The sequence below is a fragment of the Podarcis filfolensis genome, assembly GCF_964270895.1.
Source record: "Podarcis filfolensis genome assembly, chromosome: 12".
Classification (NCBI taxonomy): domain Eukaryota; kingdom Metazoa; phylum Chordata; class Lepidosauria; order Squamata; family Lacertidae; genus Podarcis; species Podarcis filfolensis.
In genome coordinates, this window is record NC_139614.1 from 32,163,836 (window position 1) to 32,190,344 (window position 26,509).

The following is a 26,509-nucleotide window of genomic DNA, read 5'->3' on the forward strand; positions in this document are numbered from 1 at the left end:
CATGAAATATGTTGAGGAAGCAAAACTATCAGCTAGCTAAACAAACATAATTTTTTTTAGAGTGAGCAATAGGTAAATGTTTATTTAAGGGTATAAATTCACTGAATTTCTTGCACGTACATTTTAAATGGGATATCAAAATTCTGTATGAAGTATTCAAAGGCCTCCTCAAAGACACAGATCAACTTCAAAATTTAATATGAACCTATTAAAGTCCAATTTGACTATTCCTATGCTCATACTTACGTAGCCAAAACTGAAACACCAATGCACAAGAGATGTACCATCAGACTCTGAGCAACCTCAGGATTTGCAGGTACTCAAAATATCTTTAGAAAAACTACCAGCCCTATAATGTAATGGTGTGAGATGTTGAGTGGGCCCCTTATTGAAAATGGAGTTGTGGTGGCAGGCTGGGATTGAGCATATTTCTACCACACCACCAGAAACCCCAAATGGGGAAAACCTGAAACAGGCCAATGAGTATTCTCTGTAGCCATGGGATGCTGTTTTGGAGAGAAAACCTGGAAATGGAAGGTACCATTGAAGGGTGTTACTGAGTGGGTACTAGGATACCAGCAGGTGGGTACTGTTATCACTTGAAGAGGCAGAAAACGTCATCCTTTTTTTGGATGTGGGATCCTTTTCCTGTAGATGGCAGTCCCCCTTTGGCTTTTTCAAGGGTAAAAGGTAAAGGGACCCCTGACATCCAAGTCCAGTCGTGAATGACTCTGGGGTTGTGGCGCTCATCTCGCTTTACAGGCCAAGGGAGCTGGCGTTTGTCTGCTCCGCAGTTTTTCTGGGTCATGTGGCCAGCGTGACTAAGCCGCTTCAGGCGCAACAGAACACCGACACCAGAGCAGCACACAGAAATGCCGTTTACCTTCCTGCCAGAGCGGTACCTATTAATCTACTTGCACTTTTTGGGGTGCTTTTGAACTGCTAGGTTGGCAGGAGCTGGGATCGAGCAACAGGAGCTCACCCCGTCGCGGGGATCTGACCCGCCAACCTTTTGATTGGCAAGCCCAATCAAGTAGAGGTCTACAATTCACATTGGTGGTGCCCTAATGCCCACTTGAGAATGCAGCACATTAAACTCTGAACAGAAGGGCTCTACACATTGGGCCAGTTGTTCTCGCTACTTCTAATCCAACAATGCAAACATGTAGCCCAGTTAGCTACTTTAACCAACTGTTTGGTGATGAGGGAAAAGTGAGGACTAAATCCCGTCCCGATTCCCATCCTGAATAGCTGATTGGTGATATTTTTGAACTTTTAACAGGTTGGAGAACTATGCATGTAGCAGCTATTTCTTTATGTGTTTTTGCTATCCTGATTCCTAGCTAGATCAGGGATGTGTATACTTAGACTTTCTGTTCAATATGTAAACTGACTAAGCAATGACCACATGAGTTCGCCTTGTATCAACAGAATCAAGCTAACCAGATTAGTGAGCTGTATATATCTCCTGATGTACTGGACTTCTTTGTCTTTACACACACACACACACACACACACCCTATAATTTTCCCTTTCCATAGCTTTAAAGTTAACTATATCAAATAACCCAATTACCGTATTTTTCGCCCCATAGGACGCACCGGCCCATAGGACGCACCAAGTTTTTTGGGGGGGAAATAAAGGGGGAAAAAATTATTTCCCCCCCAGGCGCTTGTGGGGCCGGCAGCGGGGAGAAGTGCTCTTCTCCCCACCGCCCGCCTTCAGATCAGGTCCGGGGACAGCAGGAAGAGGCGCTGTGCCTCCCAGCTGTCCCCGGAGCTTGTGGGGCAGGCAGCAGGGAGAAGTGCTCTTCTCCCCGCCGCCCGCCTTCAGATCAGGTCCGGGGACAGCGGGAAGACGCGCTGCGCCTCCCAGCTGTCCCCGGAGCTTGCGGGGCAGCCAGCGGGGAGAAGCGATCTTCTCCCCGCCGCCCGCCTTCAGATCAGGTCCAGGGACAGCAGGAAGACACGCTGTGCCTCCACACTGTCCCCGGAGCTTGCGGGGCTGGCGGCGGGGTCTCCCCGCCGTCAGCCTCCAAACCACTTCGGGAGACAGCAGGATGGCGGCGTTCCGCCTCCCTCTGTCCCCCGACCTTGTGGGGCTGGCGCTGGGGTTCTCCTGAAGCCTGGAGAGCGAGAGGGGTCGGTGCGCACCGACCCCTCTCGCTCTCCAGGCTTCAGCGAAAGCCTGCATTCGCCCCATAGGACGCACACACATTTCCCCTTCATTTTTGGAGGGGAAAAAGTGCGTCCTATAGGGCGAAAAATACGGTATTTAAAACTCCATGCAGTTCAGCTACTTAAAAAGATAATAATGAACCAAGGTATCTACCTAAGTATCTCTGCACACAGTACTTACTTAATGTTACATGACACTTTAAATACATAATAGTAGGTTGGATCCAAAAGTACTTAAGTGAAACTAAATCAACAGATGCTCTTCCACAAGAGCTTGTGCAAGTATATAGATTGCTTTATTAGATTGGTTTAGTAGCAATGTACAACGCTTGCAGAATAGGACCAGATGTTATTTTCCTTCTATTCCCAGTACTTTGGCTCCAATCCACTATTTGTTAAAGAGAATTAAAATTAATGAGACAAAATGAAATTAGATTAAGTAATAAATGTTTAATCAAAGAATTTTACATATTATTAACAGCATTCATTTGGCCAAACATCTACATGGTTGTAATATCCTACTGTATATAAAGTGGGAATGTATCAAGTATAGACTATGAAAGTGCAAATAGCATTTTCAAGATTATTATTTTTACATTACAAAATTAATTGGTTTACAAAATAGGCTTGCCAAACTTTCTTTCTGGATTGCGAATTCAATTACTGGGGTGGTCTTAAATTTAAATAAGTACCAAGAAAATACAAATTTAATATGCTAAATTTCATGCTCAGAATAAAGTCAACACAGGAACAATGGTGTATACTGCACAATCTAAACCAAATTACAGTAAAACCAGAACCCACAAACTTCACTATTCGTCACAGAGAGCACTTGTACATATCTTCTCTTAGCTTTGCAAGACATCTTAATGCAATACACAAAATCTGTGTGAGGATCGTCCTATTTGGAAATTATAACTCAAGGATGCTGTATGTGCGTCTCAAATTAATTTCAGTTTAAAACCAATTAATGAGGATAGAATCTTCAAGTCCTATTTTTGGTTAAGAAGATTTTATACCAGACAGCTGTTTAAATAGTTTCTCAAGGATGAAAACAGGGTTTCAATATCAATACCTTCAGGATAGGGCAGTTAGAAGCCAAGCTAGAAAATGTAATGGAACTACAGAATACAGTGAACAGAGCAGCGAACTATTCCTTCTAAATAAACTTCTAGAAGAAACAGATTTATTTTTTTAATTTTGGAGTAAATAATTAATATGTAGTTATTTAGTATTATGAGCCACAGGGACTGCAAGATTCCAACAGTAATCTTTAAATGAAAGAGTTAAAATACTTTTTCTTGTAACTCACAGTAATCAATATACATACAACCTTATTTCCCATCAAAATACTTTACTATACACAGTCAGTAGCGAGAAACCTTTATATCAGACATCAGCAGATCTCTCATATCGTCAAACATAAAAATGGAACATTTCACCTATTTTCCTTGTGTTATCCTAGGATTCGATTATATGCAAGCAAAACAGTAATTTAAACAATTTCTTCTAGTTAAAATTACAAACTGCATCACTGTAACTTACAATGAGGTCTTGATGCTTTTAAGCCAATCTCAACAAGAATTTTCTTCACAGTAGGACACCACTAGGGAAGGTAATTTTTTTCTTCCTTTTACATTAAACAGCAACCACACACCAAACGAATATTGTGCAATTGAAAGAATACACAGTAGTGTTTTCATTATTTATATAAAAACTTTTGAGCATTTAGGGTATGATACTTCCCAATGTGGGCACAGTGTCTGCATAGAGGGATCTGCACAGAGGGATTTTTCTAATGAACCCCTTTTCTCACCTCCCTTTCAGAATGCATGCCCTGGTGGCACCCTTCCCCTATTCCACTCTCAGGCTCTCTCTGCTCAAGATGCAGAAGTCAGATCGCACAACTTGAACTGTATTGAGCAGGAGGGCTTGGCTGGAGATAGATGAAGCACACACAGATCTGGTGCAGCCTGAACTGCCATGGCATGCATGCTGGGAGGGGGAAATGGGGCTCAGCTGATTTGTATGGGGATCCTTCTATGTGTTAGCACCACACCTGTATAGGGAAGAATTTTACGCTATGTCATTATTTACCGGAAAGGCAAGGCCATGAGTGGTTTTTATGGAGGCTTTTGCACTTCATAGCATAGTAACTCCAGAACAGATAACTACTCATTCAACTGTGGCAACTATCTATTTGAGTTAGGCAAAGGCACGGTAACATGTTGCATGTAATATGTATTATTAAATCTTTATTGTGGGACTGCCTCTAATGTCAAGAAATTTCAAACTTCTTTATTTTATAATTATCATTAAAAGCAACTGCACTGTGCATAAAATGTATTGTTAATTATGAAAACAAAAGGCATATGATTGCACTTCCATTAAAGTGTCTTTTCAATACAGCATAGCTGCTGCTAAATCAACTATTTAAAATAACTGTTCTTAACAGTAGAATTAGGCTTAATTAACTTAAGGTACAGCTTATGTTAATGCAGTCACCATGGCAATAAATGCCAGTTAAATTTGGAAAAGCATTTCTTTCAAGTGGTCCTTCTATCACTAATAATTATAGGTGCGCTTTAAAACAGCAATACTGCATACTTTTTCTGTTGAAGTTGTTTGCTATTTACAGTTTGGCACATCTGTACTGTAAATAGACATTAAAAAAAAACAATTTTGATTAGAAAAGAATATCCACTCCTTGGTTTGTGAAGCAGCACTGAAGAGAAGTATTGTATACCTCAATTCACACTGCAGGTTAAAGATTAGTTGGGGAAAGGCAATGAAAAAGCAAGGTATAAAAAAATACTGCTAAACACTGGTTTGTTAGAAGACAATTCAAATAAGGGGAAAAGAGAAGAGAATGGTTTCGTAGAATCAATAATTCAAATACTCAGTGAGCCTTTAATCCACACTTTCAAGTTAAGGATCACCAGCCTAAGGCTAAATAGATGCTGCATTGTATTAGGAATGTGGAGTACAAACTATTTCTCTCTCTTCAAAGTGAACACAACACTGTCAAATGCAATGGAAATTCCCTGAAAGGTTCACATAACCATCGTAAAGAACTTAAAGGGAATTCCTATATATTCCATCTCCACACCACGGATAAACAACCAAGCTCTGCTTATGCGGGCCAAAGTCTCCAGAATGCTTACTCCACATAGTGTACCGCTGGCAACTGCCTAGCCATTTTGGCTCCATAATCAATTTCTGTGTTCAGGCTTGTTTGTGTTCACACCAAATGTACATGTTCATTCCACTCAGTTGAGCTCTGAGATATTTGACTTGAAACATCTCCTGAAGCATCCACTTGGCTAGCTGCCTCCCCAGCTGAGTCCCCACTTGGTGGTACTGCTTCTCCTGTAATAACATTCCCAACAGCACCACTCTCTTCTGTCTGGGTGCTTCTACCTTCATTTTTGAGTGAATCCTCAAAAAGTGCATGCTCCTCCAGAGGGTCCTGTCTTGCATCAGGAACATGTGGTTGCTCCAATGACCCCTCTTCAGTACTGGGTTGCTGTGAATCATCATCTGTTTCCGTACTTGCTGAAGGAATGAGTGCAATACTTTGAGGATTCATGTCATGGAACCAGGCCATAATGTTCCCAAGGAGATTTTCATTTATATTAGGATCTTGGCTACTTGAATCAGCTTCACTAGATGTTGAATACAGGCCACTTCTTGCATCACTGAAGGTGTGAGAACTAAGATGGTCAGTTGAAAATGGATCACTGTCTGCACTTAGTTTCATCAGACTATCACCAAGTTCTAGAAGTTCAGAGCTACTTAGAGCAGCTCGTGGATTATCTATACTTATGGGACCAGAGTCCAGCCTTGTAGGCAATGAAGTACCTATTGCTCCTAAGGAAGCTTCATTGGTTAGAAAGTCTCTGGTTTCATCAATAACTAAACCAGATTCTTGCAATGATAACTGAATAGCAAGCAGAATGTTTGGGTCATCTTCATCCAAGGAGCTTAAAGCCTAAGAGAGAGATTAGAATAATTTTCAGAATAAATGCTATATATTTATATCTATATACACACATCTACAATCATATACTTAGAGCAGCGTTTCCCCCCTAAATAGCTTCCAATTTCCAAGAAGAAATTAAATTTATGCATTCAAGAGAATACAATTTCATAATACTTAATTTAAGCTAATATTTTTGGTGTGAAACTAATGTCCAAAAGATGCTAACTCAGACACAAGTCCCATATAAATTCATGGTACTTCCAATTAAACCTGTTTAGGAGCTTAGGTGTTCAAATTATTGACAACCAAAGTTAGCCGACAAATTAGCTAACTAAAAGCAGAGGCATGCAAGATACAGATACAGATACAGGAAAGAAAAGAAAAGAAAAGAAAAGAAAAGAAAAGGGAAAGTCACAAAGGAATATACCTGCAGAGAATCTTGGTTTTCAGAGTGACTAACAGGAGTATAGTCATGAAGAGAAGAGCTGTGAAGAATACTCATGGAAGCTGAACTCACCATGGAATTACCATGTCTTCTGTTACTACCTGGTTCTTGAGTATCTGTTCAAGAAAAGAAAGTTTATCCCTTAATTTTACTGAGAAACCTCATCACCAGATACTCCAAACCACATTCAGTTAGGCTACACGTGATTTATTTTGGCATTTAAGGCTTGCTAATCAAACACTAACAAACTGCTTCATTGAAAATAAACTACAATCTATAATTATACAGAATTCCTCTTTAAAAAGAAGGAATATCGCTAGCAAAAAAGTAGAGAGACCTTCTATACAAGTCTCACCTAATGTGCTTTCACTGGGGTCATCGGGATCTGGAGCATTACTAAGCAGGCTGTGCATGTCTCCACGTCGACGCTGTCTGTGCCTCCTCCGATACTGAAATTCAGCATATTCCTGCATAAACCAAACGTTACAAAATACAGGGGAGCATGCAATAATAGTTTTGGGCATAACAAACAGCACATTTAAAGAAAAAAAAAAGAGTGCCTGTGATTTTATGCATTATAAAATCACTTGTTTTCATAAAAGTAAATAGCAGCCTATACCATGCAAGCTTTTTCAAAAGAAAAATTGGACAGATTACACAAACTACTAAATTAAACTAACAAGACTATATAAAGCTTCTGCTGAACTGCTTGCAAATCTTACTGCAAGAATACCAAGGCATATTTATCTTATATAAAATATTTAATTATGCATTTTTATACTTACTGTTTAATTGCTTTCCCCCAAAAGTTTGTGTATTATATTGATAAATTTTACAATTGCCTAACGTTATAATACCACATGGCTCATCCTCAGGCAAAAACACTGGCTTATCTGCATCCATTTCAGCACTGCTTAAAATGTTAAGGATGCACTTAGGGTGTTTTATAAAGTTAGGCGTGGGTATAAGAGGCTAGTATAGAAAACAAGATTTCTGTAATGGAAAAGGGTGCTTATCAATAAAGTACAGTACAGGGAATTATGTGTTAATCAGATGCTCATGCTCTCTATCGATTATCATTGCTTTGATATAACAAACTGGATAAATAAAAAATTGTTTCTGTTATGGGCAAAAAGGTTTGTGGCAATATCAGTGCTTTCAGATATCAAATACTACAACTTTGTAATAGGAAAACAAAAAAGGAAGTTTCTCGCAAGAAACAGACTGAGTTTTATTTGCTGAGGGCATGATTGTTTGGGATAAAAGCATTGCTACATTTTTTGAATGAACAACAGAATGGCAGATGAGATTAAAACTAAGAACAACATGTTAGAGTTTTTAATGCCAAATAAAGCAAGAGAGCGTTTTCCAATGTTCACTAGAAACCTCAGTAAGAATGTCACCTCAGTGCTGTTACTGTGGAAAAGACAAGTCATGTTAAGATTTATTAAAGGTCTTACTAAAAATGCTAAGTTTGAGGGTACCTGGTGGCCTCTCTTTGTGTTTGTTACTTGATTAGAAGAGCTCCACTTTCACAGCTAGATTTTTTGAGACAGGACAGCGATTGCCCATGATTCTTGGTATATCTCATACAATACTTGTATGACATTTTACAATTTTAGTTTGCAGGTGTTTTCTCCAACAAGGTGTGTGGGTGCTAGGTATTTGTAGCTCCACTGCATCATTTAATTTTCTCTTTTATTGTGTTATTCCTTTTATAATTTTTCTTGTTCTATTTGTCCTTTTTCAGGTTTGTATCTGCTTTCTCTACTTATGTAACAAAATGAAATAAAGACATATTTGATAAAAAAGAAGTCCTATTGAATTCAATGGGGCTAGGATTTTTAGGGGTCGTTTTTATAATTATTATTGGGAATTATTGGGAACCAAGTATTATAGGAAGAACTGGGAAAAGCAAGCAAGTTCATTTGCCTATAAGAAGCAAGCTATATTCTTACAAGCATACTGCTGTTCAGCAACAATAGAAAAGGAAATATGCAGAAATGTGTGGATCTTACAAAAAAACCCAAACATCACACACTAGGTGTAGAAAACCTATCTAACTCAGGGATTTTCATACTTGAGGCAGGAACAGAGGCTGCAAAAGGAACAAAATGTAAAATTAACCTATTTTGCAGCTGATGACAAATTTTGTATAAAATTTAAACTAAAGAGATATACATCTCTGGTTAGATGCCTGTGTCTCACTACAAGTACAGGCCTGCACTCACATACATTTGCATTTCCCTGAAATGGAAGATGCTTAAATACATACAGCTGGGAGGAATGAAAAAGGGAGGGAAATTAAAAACAGTGTGCCAGCACCAGACTAATATAGATCATTACTGATCGCTGGCCTTGATCAAAGAGCCAACTCAGAATGAGGAACAGAAAGGTATTTCGTGTTACAGAACTGGCATGGATCCTCTAGGCCCATGAAAACTTTATTCATGGTTTAGTCCCTTGACAATGAGGAGAAGAGTGTAGGACAATGAGGAGGAGGAGGAGGAGGAATAATAATAATAATAATAATAATAATAATAATAATAATAATAATAATAATAATAATATTTATACCCCACCCTTCCCGGTTCAAAAACCGGGCTCAGGGCGGCTAACAACAAATTTAAAATACTTAATTGATGCAACAAAAATAGCATAAAATATGGTATAAAACGTGAATGACGATAAATTCAGAATTGAAAAATCAATTTAGGAGGGAAATCCATCCAAGAAACATTAGATGATCACGAGGGCTAGCTGGCTAAATTAGTTCTGTTTGGGCGAGCATGGAGACCAGGGGAGAATTAGCTGTGGGATCCCAGAGCGGATAATCTTCATAAAAAGGGGAGGGGGAGGGAAGGAAGGAAGGGGAATAAAAGATCAGGCTAAGTTCAAGTTGAAAGCCAGGTGGAAAAGCTCTGTCTTACAGGCTCTGCAGAAGGAGGTTAAATCCTGCAGGGCCCTGGTCTCATGACACAGCATTCCACCAGGTCGGAGCCATCACTGAGAAGGCCCCAGCCCCGGTGGAGAATAATCTAACTTCCTTAGGGCCTGGGACCTCTAAACTATGATTATTCATGGACCTTAAGGTCCTCTGTGGGGCATACCAGGAGCATGGAGCAAGATGCCTCTCCCATATCAAACAGGTGTAGATAGAATGCTACTTTAGCTGAGACAGTTGTCACACTGTTTGCTGGGACACAGCTGAAGCAGAGCTAGAGGATTAGGGTGCCACGTTGTAAGCCACCTTGTATATCTACCACGAGATATAAAATTAAATATATTTCCTTCTATTGTAAAGCAGCAAAAATAGAAAGCTCATCCAGACCTTGTAAACCTTGGTGCAGTTTGCAACAACATCAGGAAGCTAATCATGCAAAGTGAAATTCCATCTTAATTTCCATAATAATACACATTTTAATTAAAAGTGGCAAAAAATTACCTCAGGGGATGCAAATCCTAAATATTCCCAATCCCATGTTCCACCAGCAAAGCTATAAATTAAACAGAATTTGTTAAAGAAGACTAGAATAAATTGTGGACACCCCCCCCAACAAAATGAGTACAAAAATGAATGTGTTCATTTGATCAGCTTCAAGGGCTGTCCTGTGAAACCTTTCTGGAATTTTACTTCAAGGGCAATGGTGTTAACATTTGTGTCCTTCCCTCAAAACCACCTCCTTTTTGTGAAGAGCAGCTGGAGCATCCTTTCTCAAATGCCATGGGGAACTTGCTAGTCCTTGTTACCGACAATGCTACTATATCCATGTAAAAAGATCAGCAGCCAAGAAAAAAAACTTTTGCCAGGCAGAAGCTTACAAGAGTAAGCTGAGGTGTTTTAAAAAAGTTATTCCTGCATTTTATTTCAGAGGAGCAGCACTGCACATACACACCTCAGTCCAGCTAGCAGATGTATAAACCTTTCCCTTGTTACAGTTCTGGCCACAAGCACATGTCTGTGTCCCCACCACACCCCCGCCACTGCCCCTTTAATACTGTTAGGTGGGAAGTGGTGAAGCATCAATAACAGATTTTTTAAAATGAATTCTGCAAAGCAAACCTACCAGGACTACCTGCACTACAACTTGAAGGCTAAGCAGAGTAGTTTTTAAGGCAGGCTTACCAAGCCGAGTGGCTGTCAGGTGAACCTCTTTGGCCATACAGATCTTTGTTATGATTAGGTTACCTGCGCCTTGGAGCTTCTGGGGAATCTGCAGGAGCAACTCCTCGGGCCACAGAGGCCAAGAACTCTTGCCTCTTCTGCTGTACAAGGCAGGCTGCACGGATAATTTTATGACGCGGAGTACGAAGGTAAGGCCTGTTCACTTTCTGAGCAAGATCCTCAGTGACCATCTCAAGATCTGTCTATAGCAGAAAATAAATACTCATGTAAATTCTTTACAGGACAATAAACCATAACTCTGGATACTCACATGTTATTTCCATGGGGACAAGAAAGTACAAACCAGGAAAAAGTGAGTTATTGGTGCCTAGTACAGGGTGGATCACATTGCATAGTTTTGGTTATTCTGATTCCTGAGGCTCTACCCTAGTTCTGCTCATAACCAAGCTGGACTGGGAGCATAAAATGATCAGCCTGAAAGAAAAAGTCTGAAGAAAAATAAAATTCCCTCCTTAGGGAGCATGGCTGGAATACAAGGATGTAAGGACTGGTGAATTTTAACTGAATGAAAGATGACCCACTCACCTACCTGAGTCAGTGATGGAACTGGCTTCCTCCTGTATAACCTCTGGAAGGAACATTAAGGGTAAATGCCCAATGTTCTGTTCTCTGGCTGGCATGCAGGAGTAAGCCAGGAAACAGTGGGACTTGCCTAAGCTGAACCAATTTTGGGAGAGAATTGCATACAGGCAGCTAACTCTAACAGGGTGGCAGAAAAGACCATTTGGGTTCTTGCCTGGAAACAGGATTTCTGTTTATGCAGAGAGGTGACCCCAAGTGGGGCTTGACCACCACGTAGTAGTCAAAGGCAGAATTACTTCTCAAAAGAGAATCTTCAAAACTCCTGCAATTTTCTATTATGACAAGCCAAGGAAGTAGAAACAGAACAGAGGAGAGTGACAGCCAACACTAACTAACAAGCAATAATACCATCTTCTAAATAAAAAATAACAGTAATGACTAAAAAGCTCAGGCAAACTGTACCATGAATGCAGAAATCAGACTCAGGCAGCCCAAGCCATGATTGAAGGCTTCGACACATCCTACTTGCTGGCAATGGCCACATGCCTTTTGTGTATCCAGTTACAGTGTTAATTAACACAGTTAATTTTACCACTCTGGTGTTGGGCAAAAAGTTCAGACATAAAGCAGCTGCCCTGGAAGTTGAAGGGGTGGGCATCGGATCCAGAGCCACCACCAATTTACACAGGAGGAGCAGATAGTGAAAGTACGGAAAGAGATGATAATAGTCAGGTTCCTCCACCTCACATTCCCCTCTCCGTTCATCCTCATCCAGAATAAGATCAGAGACAACAGGGTCCCGCTTGGGTAGACTGGGATGCTTTGAAGTAGTTCTGCCCTATCATGAGCGCAAGGAGAAAAAATAGTTTTCCCCTCTGCAGCTGAGGCTGGGGGAGTGTAGGGGGGAAATGTAAAACTATTTTTGAACAGGACAGGCACACAAAGAAATTATTAATAAGAGCTAAACTCAAAGCCTGAACCAAAGGCAAAGGGTAGAATGGGAAGCTATTTGGTGAAGGCAAAATAAAAAACAGGATTCCAAAGGTGGGTGGCCCGTGTGAAGGGCCCTTCTCTTTTGAGCAGCAATTTTGCCTTCAACCACTAAGTGGACCTCAAGTGACAGCTGCATTCACAGAGTACGCAATTGCAGTAATGTGTACTGCCCAAAGGGAGCCTCAATTTTTAAAGAGCTTTGTAAAGGAGAAGGCTGCCCTGGTCACCACCCTGAAAATACACTAAAGTGGGTTGTTTTTGGAAGAAAAGATCACTGAAGTAGCTCCTTATCAAGTGGAGCAAACCTGAAAGCAAATTGATTGGGAAGAAGCTTTTGAGTTTTGCAGCATCTGCTCTAGGTGTCCTAAGCCAACAAATCAGAATGGATCTCTGGCTTTCTTCCCAGAGTGGTAGGATCACGAACACACACACACACACACACACACGAGAGAGAGAGAGAGAGAGAGAGAGAGAGAGAGAGAGAGAGAGAGAGAGAGAGAGAGAAGGAAGGGGGGGGAGTTGGACTTCCAGAAGGGCTCCATAAAATTTTAATGCCTGCCAGACATCCTATCTATGCCATCTCTGCTCAGAAGAATGAGAGGAATTAGAGCAGGACATTTTTAGCACACATTACACTGACCAAATATTTTGTTGTTCATTGGTACATAGTCTTACGACTTCTAAAATGGATAACAACAATATGACACTCTAAAGGCACTTTTAAGGATCCTTGATTTCCATGGGAGAATTGAACATCTGCTTAATAGTACAATCCTATACATACCCACTCAAAAAGAAACCCAAGTAAGTTCAACAAAACTTACTCCCAGGTAAGTATGCATAGTATTTCACCCTAACACTTCTTCAATGAAGCCAATAGGATACAGTACATATCTGCTTAATCTTTGAGTTGTGCTCTTAAGAATGCAAATCTAGAGGAAGTTACTGGGAAGCAAGTAAGAATTACTAGAAAATATCAATTCAATATATACAGCTAGTCAGCTGTAAAAAGTTAATCACAGAAGCCACTAACACAAGGGCCTCCTTTACCTGCATAAGTTCGAATATTTCTTTTTTTGTGCTTTTTGGCTCTAGAAAGAATCCATATGGGTAAGAACACTTCAGGATGCGACGAGTTTTGAGGAGTTCTTGTACTGCATCTTCAATGAATGTGGTATCTGGACAACCTCCTTCAGCTGCAAGAGAAATCCAGGCATTGCAAAGAGTATTTTGTTTCCCATTTGCTGATATGATGACTATTTCAGCAACAGCAGAACTTATTCTAAACAGCGTATAATGTTTTGTGCAAAATCAAAATTGTTTTTCAAATCCTAATCTAGATTTCAACAGAAAAAGCTCTATGTCCATTGTTTGACTGCATTCAGATTTCTGCATTCACAAGACGGCATAGTCATATTAGTCTAAATTAAAATAAATTCACATTGAAGTCCCACTGAAATTACAAAATACAAGCATGAGCACACAGAGAAGATGGACAGTGCACTCTAAAGACCACTTCAAGCAAATGCAGGAAGGAACTTAGGGCTTCAGATGGAGTAAGATCAGGTGTAGGCAACCTAAGGCCCGGGGGCTGGATGCGGCCCAATCGCCTTCTCAATCCAGCTCACGGACGGTCCAGGAATCAGCGTGTTTTTACATGAGCAGAATGTGTCCTTTTACTTAAAATGCATCTCTGGGTTATTTGTGGGACATAGGAATTCGTTCATCCCCCCCCCCCCCAAAAAAAATTAGTCTGGCCCACCACATGGTCTGAGGGACGGTGGACTGGCCCACAGCTGAAAAAGGTTGCTGATCCCTGGGTAAGATGCAGAAAGTTCTCTGAAGCTTCTGTGTTCCTGCCTTCAATTGCTAGGGGCAGTTGCAGTCCCATGTGAGGACATCTTATACTCACAGGAGAAAAACCATGTCATATAGAACACCATCTACTAAAATCAGAACGTGTGAAAGAGAAGAGACAGATCTGAATAGCCAAGGATGGAAAAGCTGGGTAGGAACTAACTCCCCAAGAGAAGAGATCCTACATGAAACTAAAGTTTCTTGTTGCTTTTCAGCATCAGCACAGATAAATGAAGAAAAGGAAGCAACAGATTGGTATCAGAGAGGAACTGTATGACAAGTAGATTGGGGAAGATACTAGCTGGTGTTGCATAAAATATATCTTTATTTAGATTAGAAGACATAAAGCACATGTCATATACCGCAATATATTGTTTGTTCACCCGTTAATCAAAGTAAATCAAGCCACACAAATGCTCAGTTTGATAAGGACAAAAGCAGTGGCCAGAAATAAATTGGATTTTGAAAGGCTTTGGTGTACACACATTATTCTGAGCACCCGAATGTATCACATAAACTCAGCACACTTACGTCCACTAAGAGCTCTACTCAGTTGTTCCATCTTTTCTTTGGCTGTTTTTAGAAGGCGCTGTTCTAACTAAAAGTAAGATAAAAGTTTAAAAAGTGAAAAACACTGTTTTGAACTAATAAAGCTGGAAAATAATTTTATAGAACTATTTCCAACCGTACTTGGTAACTGAGCTCATGGTTCTTAAACCTTGTGTAATAGTGCATAAATCTATCAAGTTCTTGAAATCGTTTGTGTTTCTTTTCAGCCTAGAAAATAATTACGGGAAAGAAAGATTAAAAAAATTAACAACTTACTAGTTTTATCTTAATGCAACATTTATGAGCAAAGGGAAATGGGCAATCAACCATTTAAAATGTGAATAATAGAGCTTTATTCACAAGCAGCATAGTGATGAATACTGTATGAACAAATCAGCCAGCTGGAAATATACCTTAACACACCTCACAAGTCAAACTGCACTTTGGCGTTATTAAGTCAAACTCCTAAGCCAGTTTTCTTCTGCCTTGCATTGTATCCTTTGGTGGGTAACATTCCACCCAGCCACTTTCCGCTGCTTTCCCTTGCGCACCCCTCCTTCTGCCATTCTGAGGCAGCCCTCAGAAGTTTCACAGCAGGGGCATGCAAGGTATTGGTGAGGTGAAGATGCTGCTTTCTTGAAGTACATCAAGCTCTTGGGAGCCTGTTGAGCTACCAGCAGCCTTGCAGCTAGGTCACACCTGTACAGGGGCATCAAGTACATACACTGGTGGCTCCACGTGGGAGTTGTATAAAGGACCACTGCTATATGCATTATCACACTGGCTCTAAAAGATGGTTCCCTAACCAGGGAAATTGCACGCAGCTCTGTAGCAAGGCAATGGTAGATATATTTGCTGGCTTTGCATGTTGAACTACAAATCCTTATGCTACCAAGGCCATAATGGGATGGGAGCCAGAAAGTGTGAAGCAGACCTAAACATTTAAAAAACAAACCCCAAAGGGTTGCAAACTTTAGGAAGCTTCTTAGGCATTTCCTGGTACAGTGGTACCCTGGTTCTCAAACTTAACCCATTCCGGAAGTCCATTCCAAAACCAAAGCGTTCCAAAACCAAAGTGTGCTTTCCCATAGAAAGTAATGCAAAATGGATTAATCCGTTCCAGACTTTTAAAAACAACCCCTAAAACAGTAATTTAACATGAATTTTACTATATAATGAAACCACTGATGGTTGATAGGACCTTGTGCTGTACTTCAGAAAACAGGTACCAATCCTATGTACAGTGGAACCTTGGTTCTCAAATGCCTTGGTACTCAAACAACTTGGAACCCAAAAACTGCAAACCCCAAAGTAAGTGTTCTGGTTTGCGAACTTTTTTCAGAAGCTGAACGTGCTCCATTTTGAGTGTTATGCTTCCTTTTTGAGTGCCACACTTCCGTTTTGAGTGTTACGCTGAGGTCTGTCGGTTTTTGCTATTTATTTTTGCAGCTTTTTTGTTTTGCTCTTGTGACTGTGTGGAACCCAGTTCAGCTACTGATTGATTGATTGAGTGTGTGACTGCAGTACATTGTTTATTGCTTTCATTTTATGGATCAATGGTCTCGTGTTAAATTGCTGTTTTAGGGGTTGTTTTTAAAAGTCTGGAACGGATTAATCCATTTTGCATTACTTTCTATGAAAAACTGCACCTTAGTTTTGGAACAGACTTCCGGAATGGATTAAGTTTGAGAACCAAGGTACCACTGTATATGTTTCTGGCAGCAAGCTCCAGTGAACACAATGCGATTTACCATTTTCTAAATAAGCATGAACAGGATTGCATTGTCTCCAAAGAACAGAGTAAATGACACCCTCTGCCTCTTGTGCAAATTTCAGGCTCAGGGGAGAAGCGGAGATTATGTCCAACTTTATGCTGTGCTTCCAAGTCTTTCTGAAGCACAGTGTGAAGTTGGAAATGAGAAATGAATGCTAGAAGAGGGAGGTGTGACGGCCAAGGTGAACATATTTTTGGACCTACTCTGGTTAGCAGTGAAATACCTGAAGTTTAAAAATCAAATGAATTGCACAAAAAGCTTAAGAAGAAAGGCAAAGATAATTACCCTTCTGTATCTCCTCAGTATTTGTTAGCTTCTTACCTCTGCTGTCATTTCCTTGGACTGTTCCTCTACATGTTGAATGACTTCATAGCGAGTACATCTGTAATAACCTCCAGTGGAAGAACTATGCTTCTTCCATTCTTCAAGGCAAATCCAACAGAAGTCATATTTACACTTGAAAAGGAAAAAGAGAGCTAATTTCTTAAACCAATTCTGTTAAAAGATTTGAAAGGAGACCTAGAATGTTAAAAACAACAACAATTTGTGTTTTCATCACAGTTATTCAAAGGGTCTATTGGCACTGGTTTCTCCATGTCTGCTATTTACATAACAAAAAGTGTGTTAACTGCATTCACACAATTAAAACTCCATGTCTAGCTTGACCCTAAGTGGAACATGATTCAGAGGATTATCTAAATGCAACCCCCATAGTTCTATGGTTAAGTGGCCTGCATACAGTTCTGTTAGTGCAGACGGCTGTTGCCAAAATCTTGACCAGTGCCAAATATTGGGATTGTGCAACTATGTATGCAACAGTATCAGAGGCAGTGGATGCTTGTTGGTTTCCAAGTGCAATTTTAGGTGCTAATCATTACAGGAATGCCTCGTTTTGTTTCATTTCATTTTACTATGCTTTGCAGATATTGTTCTTTATGAGGATGCAGGCAGCCTGTCCGCTTCAAAGGGCTGCAGCTGGATTTTTCCCTACTGCCCCTGCAGCTAGTGGACCTGGCTTAAAAGACTACAGTATAGTGTAAACATAACTTTTATGTGTACTGGGAAACCAAATAAATTATGTGACTCGCTTTATTGTGATATTCAAACCTGTGGTATCTCTGAGGTATGCCTGCACTTTTAAAGCCCTATATACCTGAGTCTAGTATACTTGAAGGACTACCTCCTCTCAAATGAATCAGCCAGTTCTTTAAGATGATGAGAATCTCTTGTGCCTTCCATTGCCTTCAACATCCAAAGACATATCTTTTTCAACAGGTTTCTGAATTTACTGCTGATTAGACTGCAATGCATTTTTAAAAAATTACGGCAGTTCTGGTTTATATGCTGTTTTAATGCTGTATGCTATTTTGTGATATTGCTGAATTTTAAATGATTATATAATTTTTAGATCTGTTTTTGTTAGCTGCTTGAAACATCTCTGTTTGGAGAGGAAAGTGCATGATAGGAATTTAATAATGAAGGTTCGTAGCCAACTAAGTTTTACTGAGAGTAGACCTACTTAAATTAACTTGGGTACATGAATTTCAGTGGGTCTACTCTGAGTATGACTAACATGGGATACAACCCGAAATAGATAAATTAATACATCAGATAATGCTTCTTGTCAAAAAGAACTGAGGGTGCTATGGACGTTACCTGTTTAAAAAAATGAAGACTGCAAGAAAAACTACTTTCTCACACCATCGAGCAATCAACACAAAGGCAGTTCTTTTGATAAAGCAAAATACTGATCACCAGAATGGATATTGTGGACTTTTTAAGACACTGCAAAGTAAACATTTCTACTTATATTTATATGAACTGTAGCATTATTTTGACTCTTTGCTTACTTTTGCACACTGCATATGATTGCAGCCTTCGTTCTTCTGAATTGGGGATTTGCAATTGGCACATGGTTTAGAATTTGTGAGTAACCATAAGCAGTTGGCAGCATCTTCATAAGCCTCACTAACGCCCACAACTGTGAAAAAGAAAAAATAACGTTAAGGTTTTGTACATGTAATAGTGTGTTAATAGCAAGTTCATCATTGCATTTTCTAAATTTTCCGAGTATGTAATTAGGCTATTTTTAAATACACTGTAACTTATCCTGAGCACTTATTATAGGGTGAAAAAGATTTTCAAATTTCTTCATAAACCAGTGTTATGGGACTGGTACTACAAATATCCACAACAAATGCTAAAAATAATGCACAGTCCAAAGGTTAGATGCACACACATTTTCACTGCCAGCTTTTGCAATATCTCTTTATAAATTTGCCCACTAATTATAAACAAGCTGTTATTTCTATAAAACATCCCACAAAATTAAAGCGTACTAATCACTGCAACTCCTAGCAAGGAACAGTATATTTTGCAGATTAATAAGGAGTAGTTGAAATGTTGCATTCCCCATACATTTTATTTTTAAATTCCCTCAATTTCTTAGAAATTACTTGTACCCTAATCAACCAAGTCTACATCATGTTTATTTCATCATTATTATTAAACACCTGCCCTTTACCCTAAGGTCCCAGGGCAGATCACAACAATTTAAAATACAACATTAGAAACAGTTTATAATAAATTACAATCACAGGAATAGGTCAAGTGTCAGAGGTCTGAGTAAAGAATGTTGTTTGGTGTGACTATGGATTTTAAGTCTACATTCTCAAAAACTTAAACTCGATGCTCTCAGTTTTGAAGCTCAGCTTCCCCAAAGATGGAAATGTACAACTATACACCACAGGGAACTCTATCCAACCTGTCAAAATTCAGTTCAAATTATTTGCTGTTTACCTATTAATGCAATTTCATTTTAGGCAGGTTTGAGAAACTACAGTTTCTCTGCATCACTTACATCATCTGACTTAGAAGACAGACTATGGGTCTATCTAGCTCCCCATTTCCCATGCAAATGAGCAATGGCTCTCCAGAGTTTCAGACTGGGGATAACAGGGATTGAACCTCAGACCTTCTGCACACAAAGCATTTGTGCTACCACTGAGCTATAACCCTTACTCTTGTCCACACTCCCCTTAGGAGGCCAAGCTGCCCATTGTGCAAATCATAATTTAATATACTGTAATAAATAATAACACAAAATTTCTACAAATTAACAAAAATACCATAATGGCCATTCTTACGCTCTTCCGGTTTCATTTCTGTTATCTTCTGCAGCCAGTTCTTCCATGTTTCACAGTCACAGGGTTCATGTGCTTCACCTAAACACTCCCTGAAAAATTGATCCAAGGCTTTAATAAGCTGAAGATTAAACTCCCTCTTAATTATTATTATTATTATTATTATTATTATTATTATTATTATTATTATTTACTGTGGATTCAAGAATACTAGTTCTTAATTCAGGAAGAAAAAAAATCAGATAATATGTTTTGCTAACATGACTAGGTATTCCAAAGCTGATAGCAATACAGAAGAAGAAATCAGAAACAATACCCCAAGGCATAAATGACATAAAATATATAAACCTCAATAACTTGCAGTAGAATTTAGGTGCATAATTCCAAAGTGCACTTTGAAGTCTCCCTTATGTAATTTAAACTGTTGATTGTAGTTATGATTCGATTTAGCAATCCACTAAGTCTTGAGTTGAGTATTGATTTATATTAACAGTACTCTCTTCTGTCTCTTTCTCTCTCACACAGAGTTGCATTCTTTTATGAATACAGACCAAACCACTATGAATCAAGATTCTCAAGTCCTGCTCAAGGCTTTCTGAGTCATGTGTATGTGTAGAACAACATTACTATGTATGTTTACCTTTTCCTCAAACGGTGGCAGAATGTGAGGATCTCTCATGCAGCATTCTGTCATTTTTAATTTCTTAGATGCTTTAGAGATCCATGCAGAGCTGAAGGAAGACAGCAGTCAGTCTCCTTCCAGACTCCAGCTGGCACAGAAAGATGTACTTAAAAGTAGGCTAGTGACTCAGACATTTTAGGGCTGCAAATGCTGGGAGGAGAGGCATTGCAATGGTCAGAAATAGGCATTTTGACTCAATCTCGCTTTGACACTAGGCCACCCTATATCAGATGGGAGGCTGTCACCATGTGTACTGCCTAACAGCAAATTTCAAGCTGGACAAGAGATGGAGGGTTTTTGAAAGGGCTCTGGCATTAATATTGCAATAACGTTATAAATTGTTGAAGTGCTTTATAAAGATAACAGAAGATCTGTCACAACCTTTAACAGCTTAAAAAGGAAGTGTCTTCTGTAACTAGGGTAAATGTCACTTAATTAAGCACTATTTTCTGACTGAGAACATGCATTTGTCAAAAATAGTGACAGTCACTGAATATATCATCTCTACTCCACCTGCCCTTTAATTGAATAGGGACTAATATCAGGAACTGAGATTTCTACAGAGGACAACCCCATGAGCTTATTTCATTATTGTTTCTAGTTTTCAAAGAAGCAATCAAATTTCTGGAGCAGAAAATGCATCGTTTCCAGATGGTGCCTGGGTGTAGATGTGTCAATATGATTTCCAGATTGGTCACGACTCGCTCTTTTTTACGGGAAATACAGCAAAATAGCTTCAGACATCTGCCACACATCCAACATACAAAAAACAGAACAACTAAAAATAGCATCATTTCAGAATTATAGGTTTATGGAGGAGCCTGATATAGTGCAGGATGCAAGGAATTTTCTCTAGATCTAATGATGAAGAATCTTCTAAAATGCTTTTTGTTAAGTGAAACGCCACAAACGCCAGAGCGAAAAGAAAAAAAAATGTAGAAAGGAAAATGTAACATTCTGTCACATTAGAAATAAAAAAAGCAGCTTTGGGTGCTCCTTCACCTCTGAATTTATGTTAGAATAGAAGTCTATATATAAATATATATCTCATATACACAGAGAAAAAAATTATCCACACCCCGCCCCGAAAAAGCAGGACTATGTATACTTAGCTCACCCTGAGAGGATCAATTTGCTTATATTCCATTATTATTTAACTGAACTATACTCCCCCAATCAATGTAATCTTGAATTTTAAAAGACCAAAAAGTGCTTTTGAGCAGATAAAATGCTTATTGGTTTAAGAGTCTGAATATGAAGAGAGAAATGAAAAATTCAGAATAGGATTTCACAACGTGAGCACAAAGATCTATATGAAACCAAAGATGAATTTCCCACAAATGGTAATTATTTTAATGCTCATACATGGACTGTACGGCACGGTTTCAATTTTTTTAAAAGATCAGCAATCATGTTTAAATCATGTACAAGAAAGCATTACTAACCAGCAGAAGAGATGCCCTTTCCCACAGTCCACAGCGGGAGCTCTTAGCAGTGGGAAACTAAGTGCTTCTGAACCTGTTGTATTTGACCCTTGCCTTGTTAGCCTGACCGCTCTCTCACAAGCTGGTGTAGGACACCATTTAATAGAAGGATTATTTTCAACAAAGGCCTGAAAACAAAAGGAGATACAAATTAGTTGCCATTTTCGATCAGGACTTTCTAACTGATACAAAGCTCAATTTCATGGTGTAAAACTCTGCAGTTTAGAACAGGTGTAGGCCTTAAAATAGCTATAAAAGATAATCATTTTATTCATTATACAATTTTAGTTATTTGCTATAGCAACATGTAAAGCTCAGCCAAAGAACTCTATTTGGAACATTCATGTATTTTTTATGCAAAAGCTTACAAAGCTCGATCTGGCACAACCTACAAATTAATAAGGAATGTCTGAAAGGCGGAGAGCAAGGTCTTGGGGCGGGGGGGGGGGGAGAGGAAAAGATTCCTGTTCCCACCTACTTTTCTCTCCACCCCCCACCTCCAAATAGGAAATTAGTGGAGCATTAAGTTACAGGCACTGGTGCACTGTGAGGGCCCAACTCTTCCTAGTAAGATTGTAACATGTAGAATTGGGGAATAAATTTAGATATGGAGAGCAATATAACTATATCTCAATTGGGGCTGAATACTAATGGGAAAACTACTTGTAGTACTTAGATGCAATCTGACAGAAGTATCAGATGTGCTGGGTTGAAAAAATTACAAACTGTTTAATCATATGAGGAGCCACAACTGGTACATTTAAGAGGTGTGCTGACTCATGAAAAAGGTTTGCAATAGTTCATACTTTTTTCTTTACTGGGTCAGGATCTTTTTGGCTTGAATAAAGATAGTGACTAAGTGAAAGTGTGACCTGTCTCCCATTAAGCTACTATCACTTTGGGCAACAGCTATCAGGAAAACATTTGTTATAATTTGTATTTAACAAAACAAAAAACAAATCATAATATTTCTTGAAATAGTTGTCTATAATACTAGATGCATTTCTTTCTAAGAGTATTTTTAATGACGTCAGAATAATCAGCTCAGATGGATACTTTAGACACATGCTGCTGGCAGTTTACCTTAATGTCAAATTGTAGGTAACGTTTATCCATCTCCTTGGAAACCACACTTTCGATGATCTCCACTGGAACAAGCTGGAAGCAATCATACGCTGGGCAAAAAATATTGTGGGCTTCACCCTCTTGAATCTTCATATTCAAAAATCTGTTAAAATGTTCATCAGGTTTGAGCAGGAAATATTAGCTCCACCAAAATTAGGGAGCAAAAATCAACCTATTAATGCCTAAACCTCACAGGTAAGTAAAGAGAGATTATGACTACCTTACAAGCTCTGCAAGGTATTCGGGAAGGCTCTGAGTCAGCAACTCACAGAGCATTCTGCAATACTGAACAGAACAGGGAAGCCTCTGAGCATGTGGGCACACAGTGGAGTATCAAAAGGAATGATCTAAAATATATTGAAAGGGTTTACTTTTAGCAGCCCTTTACTGATTTGTGTGGGGTGCATAGCATGAGTCAAAAAGTACCATATCACATTAAGAAGTGGAACATTTTGGTCAGGGAAAGCTGACATAATGAACTGTGTGTCTGCAATTTTTGTCTCAAGGAAAAACTAGAATAGAAACTGACTTAGTAGCTGTGACTTAGATAATCTCCCCATGCTAAGGTGGATAGGGTTTCTGTCCAAAGAAACTCTCCCCACATGCATGATGGAACTGCATTATGTTTAACTTTAATAATACAAGATAACAGCATCTCATGGCAGATAACTTTATGTCCAGATTTTCTCCTTAGGCTTCTTTTCTCAGTTAAGTCAGACTTTATAAAGGACAGTCAACTCCTTAGGATCCTTTGGATTACAGGAACAGAACTGGTCCTGCAAGGGCTGCAGAATGTCCCAGAAAGTGGTTCTGAGGCACATCGCAAAATCATAGAATTGTTGGGTTGGAACAGACATCATCATAGTAAATACTGTGACTTCCACATTCCCCGCTTCGTGCCCAGTAGCTTTAATATTTCATAAGCTTCAAATCTACTTCAGGCTCATACTAGAGCAAAGACAGAAGACACACAATCTTTGCTTAATTTTTTTAAATGTTTCCATTCTAGGGCAACTCTAATTTTTAACGACAGCCAGCATCTAAAATGGAAATTAATTTGTCTTTGGAATAGAATCCTAGGGACATGAACAAACCAACATTAAAAATAAATCAAGACATATTACTACTAGTTTACTAAGTAGGATAATTCCGCCCCCCCAAGTAGAGACAATTTTTATATAAAAATGCCTAAATATATACTTACGCTTCCCAACATGCTCTACAGAACTCATGTCCACAAGGCATATCCACTGGGTCTTCAAATACAGAAATGTTACACATGCAAATTTCACACTGTAGATAAAAAAATAAAATTATTTTAACAAATATTTCAAATACTATATAATAGGGATGATTAACCTGTAGCCTGAACAGCCTTCTTTTTTTAAACAATAAAACTTAAACAGTATGTTTTAGAAAATTGTTTTGTGTTGTTTTTTTTAAGTTAATTAATCACTTGAGTGGGCCCATTGTGATGCCAAGATGCCAAGTTGGACAATGTCAACATAACAAAAATATCCATTGGTTAGTCACTTACACCTCATTTTTATTCAGAAATAAAGAACTACTTGGAAATCAGGTAATTAAGGCATATTAATCCAAACCTAGGTGTCTGGGAGTAAAATTACACCTGCAGTGCATTTTTTGTTGCAGAACTTACTCAGAAAAAGACCTGCAACATGGTCTTTGAATCTAGAATACTGTCACCCAAAAAGCAATTAACAATGTCCTCAAATTTCAATCACTTACCATTTATATTTTTATTTCTGTGCACAGAAAGTGCCTGGAATGAAAAAAGAATCTCAGGACTACCAACTGAATTTTGCATGTGGAGTGTTTTTTTGTCTTCAGAGCCCATGTAATGTACAGGGACAAGCAAATTTTATCCTGTGATATAAGTGTCCTATTCCTCCCCCCCCCCCCCCAGATTTGAGAAAGGAGTGTAGGGGGCAATATCACAAAATTGCTTTTGTTACTATAAGCAATAGAAGCATTCCATACTGCGAAAAAGTCACCTGACACCTTGTTTTCTTATAATGTTCAGCTGGTGGCCGAGTTCCTCTGCTATGGCAATATCACAATCTACTGCACCACAGATCAGGAATGGGGAACCTCATGCCCAGGGGCCCAACACAGTCCTCCAGGACTCTCAGGTTTCTCACCAAGTCACTCTCCCAATAGATAACTCTTCTGCACACGCCACATCTCCCACAAACATTGTTTTCCACCCTCATTGTGCGTTATTGCCTTGCTAGAATGTAAATTAACATTTCCTGCTCCACCCACTTCTGCTTTTGGCCCTGCCCACCACTGGCATGTTGGTCTCGGGCCTTGCCACAGAATGGTCCCATCATTATCTCAATCAAACTGATTCATTTTCTCAAACAAGCTGATTCAGAGAAGCAAACTTATTTGCCATTCTTCTGAAACAACCCAAATGGATTTTATTACCGCTAAATACACTAGAATTTAGCAAGTGGAAGGGGAATGTTCCCCAAACAATTTGTGTTATGTTACTGCTAATTTAGCCCCAGCTGATGAGATACACACACACACAGTGGCATGAAAGGACAGCATATAAACGTTCCTATAAATAAAATAAATGCAAAGATGTGTTAGGATTGCTCTCGTGAGCTGATTCATATATAGAGTTACTATTTTTCACCTCCACAAATCAGACACCATCTGTGTCACCACCGTGTTAAGTGGGGAGCACCCTCTAAATGCCCCTTTTTCCTGTTCTCCAGCTCTCTTTCTTCAACTAGAGTTGAAGCTCTGGGGCTGGCTGGAAGCTGGAGGATACTGGCGTCAGCTGCTGGGAAGGGAGGCTGAGCAGCCTAAACAAAGTTCCGCTGTGCCTCTGGTTTCTTTGGAGCTTCCTCCACCCTCACTGAAGTCTTTTTTGGGCTCTGTGGAGGGTCTCCTCTTGAGCCACAAGGGCTCTCCAGCTCTTTCCCACCATTTCTTGATTTGAATCTGTTTATTTCCTGGGGCCACACATATAAGCAGCCGCACACGAGTCAATCACAGGTTGGGGGGCGGGAATCTGTATTAAATATGCAGATAATGATGTCTGATTTGTGAAGGTGAGAAATAGCAACTCTATATGAATCACTCTTTTACAATTCAGCTCACGCGAGCAATATTAAACACATCTTTTATTTATAGAAACGTTTATAGGCTACCCTTTTGTGCCCCTGTAAAAAAATATATAAATAGCATCAGCTGGAGAAACTGATAATTACTGGAAACATAGTAGGTGTGGAGCGATAATTTAAGCCTTTCCTGCCGCTGCTGTACTGAGGAAAATCCCTATTGGGCGGGAAGGGGGGGTGTCAGTTCCTTCATTGACATCAACGGGTAATTTCCTCCAAAGCATACACCAGTTTCAGAGGGATTTCCCCCCTCAGGTCCACATCAGGGGAGAAAGGGTTAAATTATCCCTGCATGTCTGCTTTGTTCCCAGGAATTATCCTCTCACCAGCTGCTGCTATTTGCATTTTTAAAAACCTGTACATAAAATACAAAGACAAATATAATATCGCATTTAGTTTGGTCCTCAGTTCAACACAAAGGATAACATTTGCCA

The 26,509-nt window shown here is 39.3% G+C and overlaps 1 protein-coding gene across 9 annotated transcripts in view; it reads right to left on the reverse strand.

The window, feature by feature from the left end:
- Positions 1–2,607: 2,607 nt before the first annotated feature.
- The window catches only part of ANKIB1 (ankyrin repeat and IBR domain containing 1), a 46,261-nt gene continuing 22,359 nt past the window's right edge, over positions 2,608–26,509 (reverse strand). For 2 of the 9 annotated variants that reach the window (XM_083578512.1, XM_083578513.1), the window contains exons 7-20: positions 24,125–24,213; positions 22,879–23,023; positions 21,757–21,923; positions 19,615–19,721; positions 18,337–18,467; positions 16,808–16,942; positions 14,853–14,939; positions 14,694–14,760; positions 13,356–13,501; positions 10,794–10,972; positions 10,050–10,101; positions 6,960–7,071; positions 6,587–6,720; positions 2,608–6,168 (exon numbers count right to left, since the gene is read on the reverse strand). In XM_083578512.1, coding sequence (XP_083434638.1) covers positions 5,419–6,168; positions 6,587–6,720; positions 6,960–7,071; positions 10,050–10,101; positions 10,794–10,972; positions 13,356–13,501; positions 14,694–14,760; positions 14,853–14,939; positions 16,808–16,942; positions 18,337–18,467; positions 19,615–19,721; positions 21,757–21,923; positions 22,879–23,023; positions 24,125–24,213 — 2,301 coding nt within the window. In that variant the 3' untranslated portion in view covers positions 2,608–5,418. The remainder of the gene's footprint in view (positions 6,169–6,586; positions 6,721–6,959; positions 7,072–10,049; positions 10,102–10,793; positions 10,973–13,355; positions 13,502–14,693; positions 14,761–14,852; positions 14,940–16,807; positions 16,943–18,336; positions 18,468–19,614; positions 19,722–21,756; positions 21,924–22,878; positions 23,024–24,124; positions 24,214–26,509) is intronic. The other 7 variants (XM_083578520.1, XM_083578516.1, XM_083578518.1 and 4 more) reach the window with 7 other exon arrangements.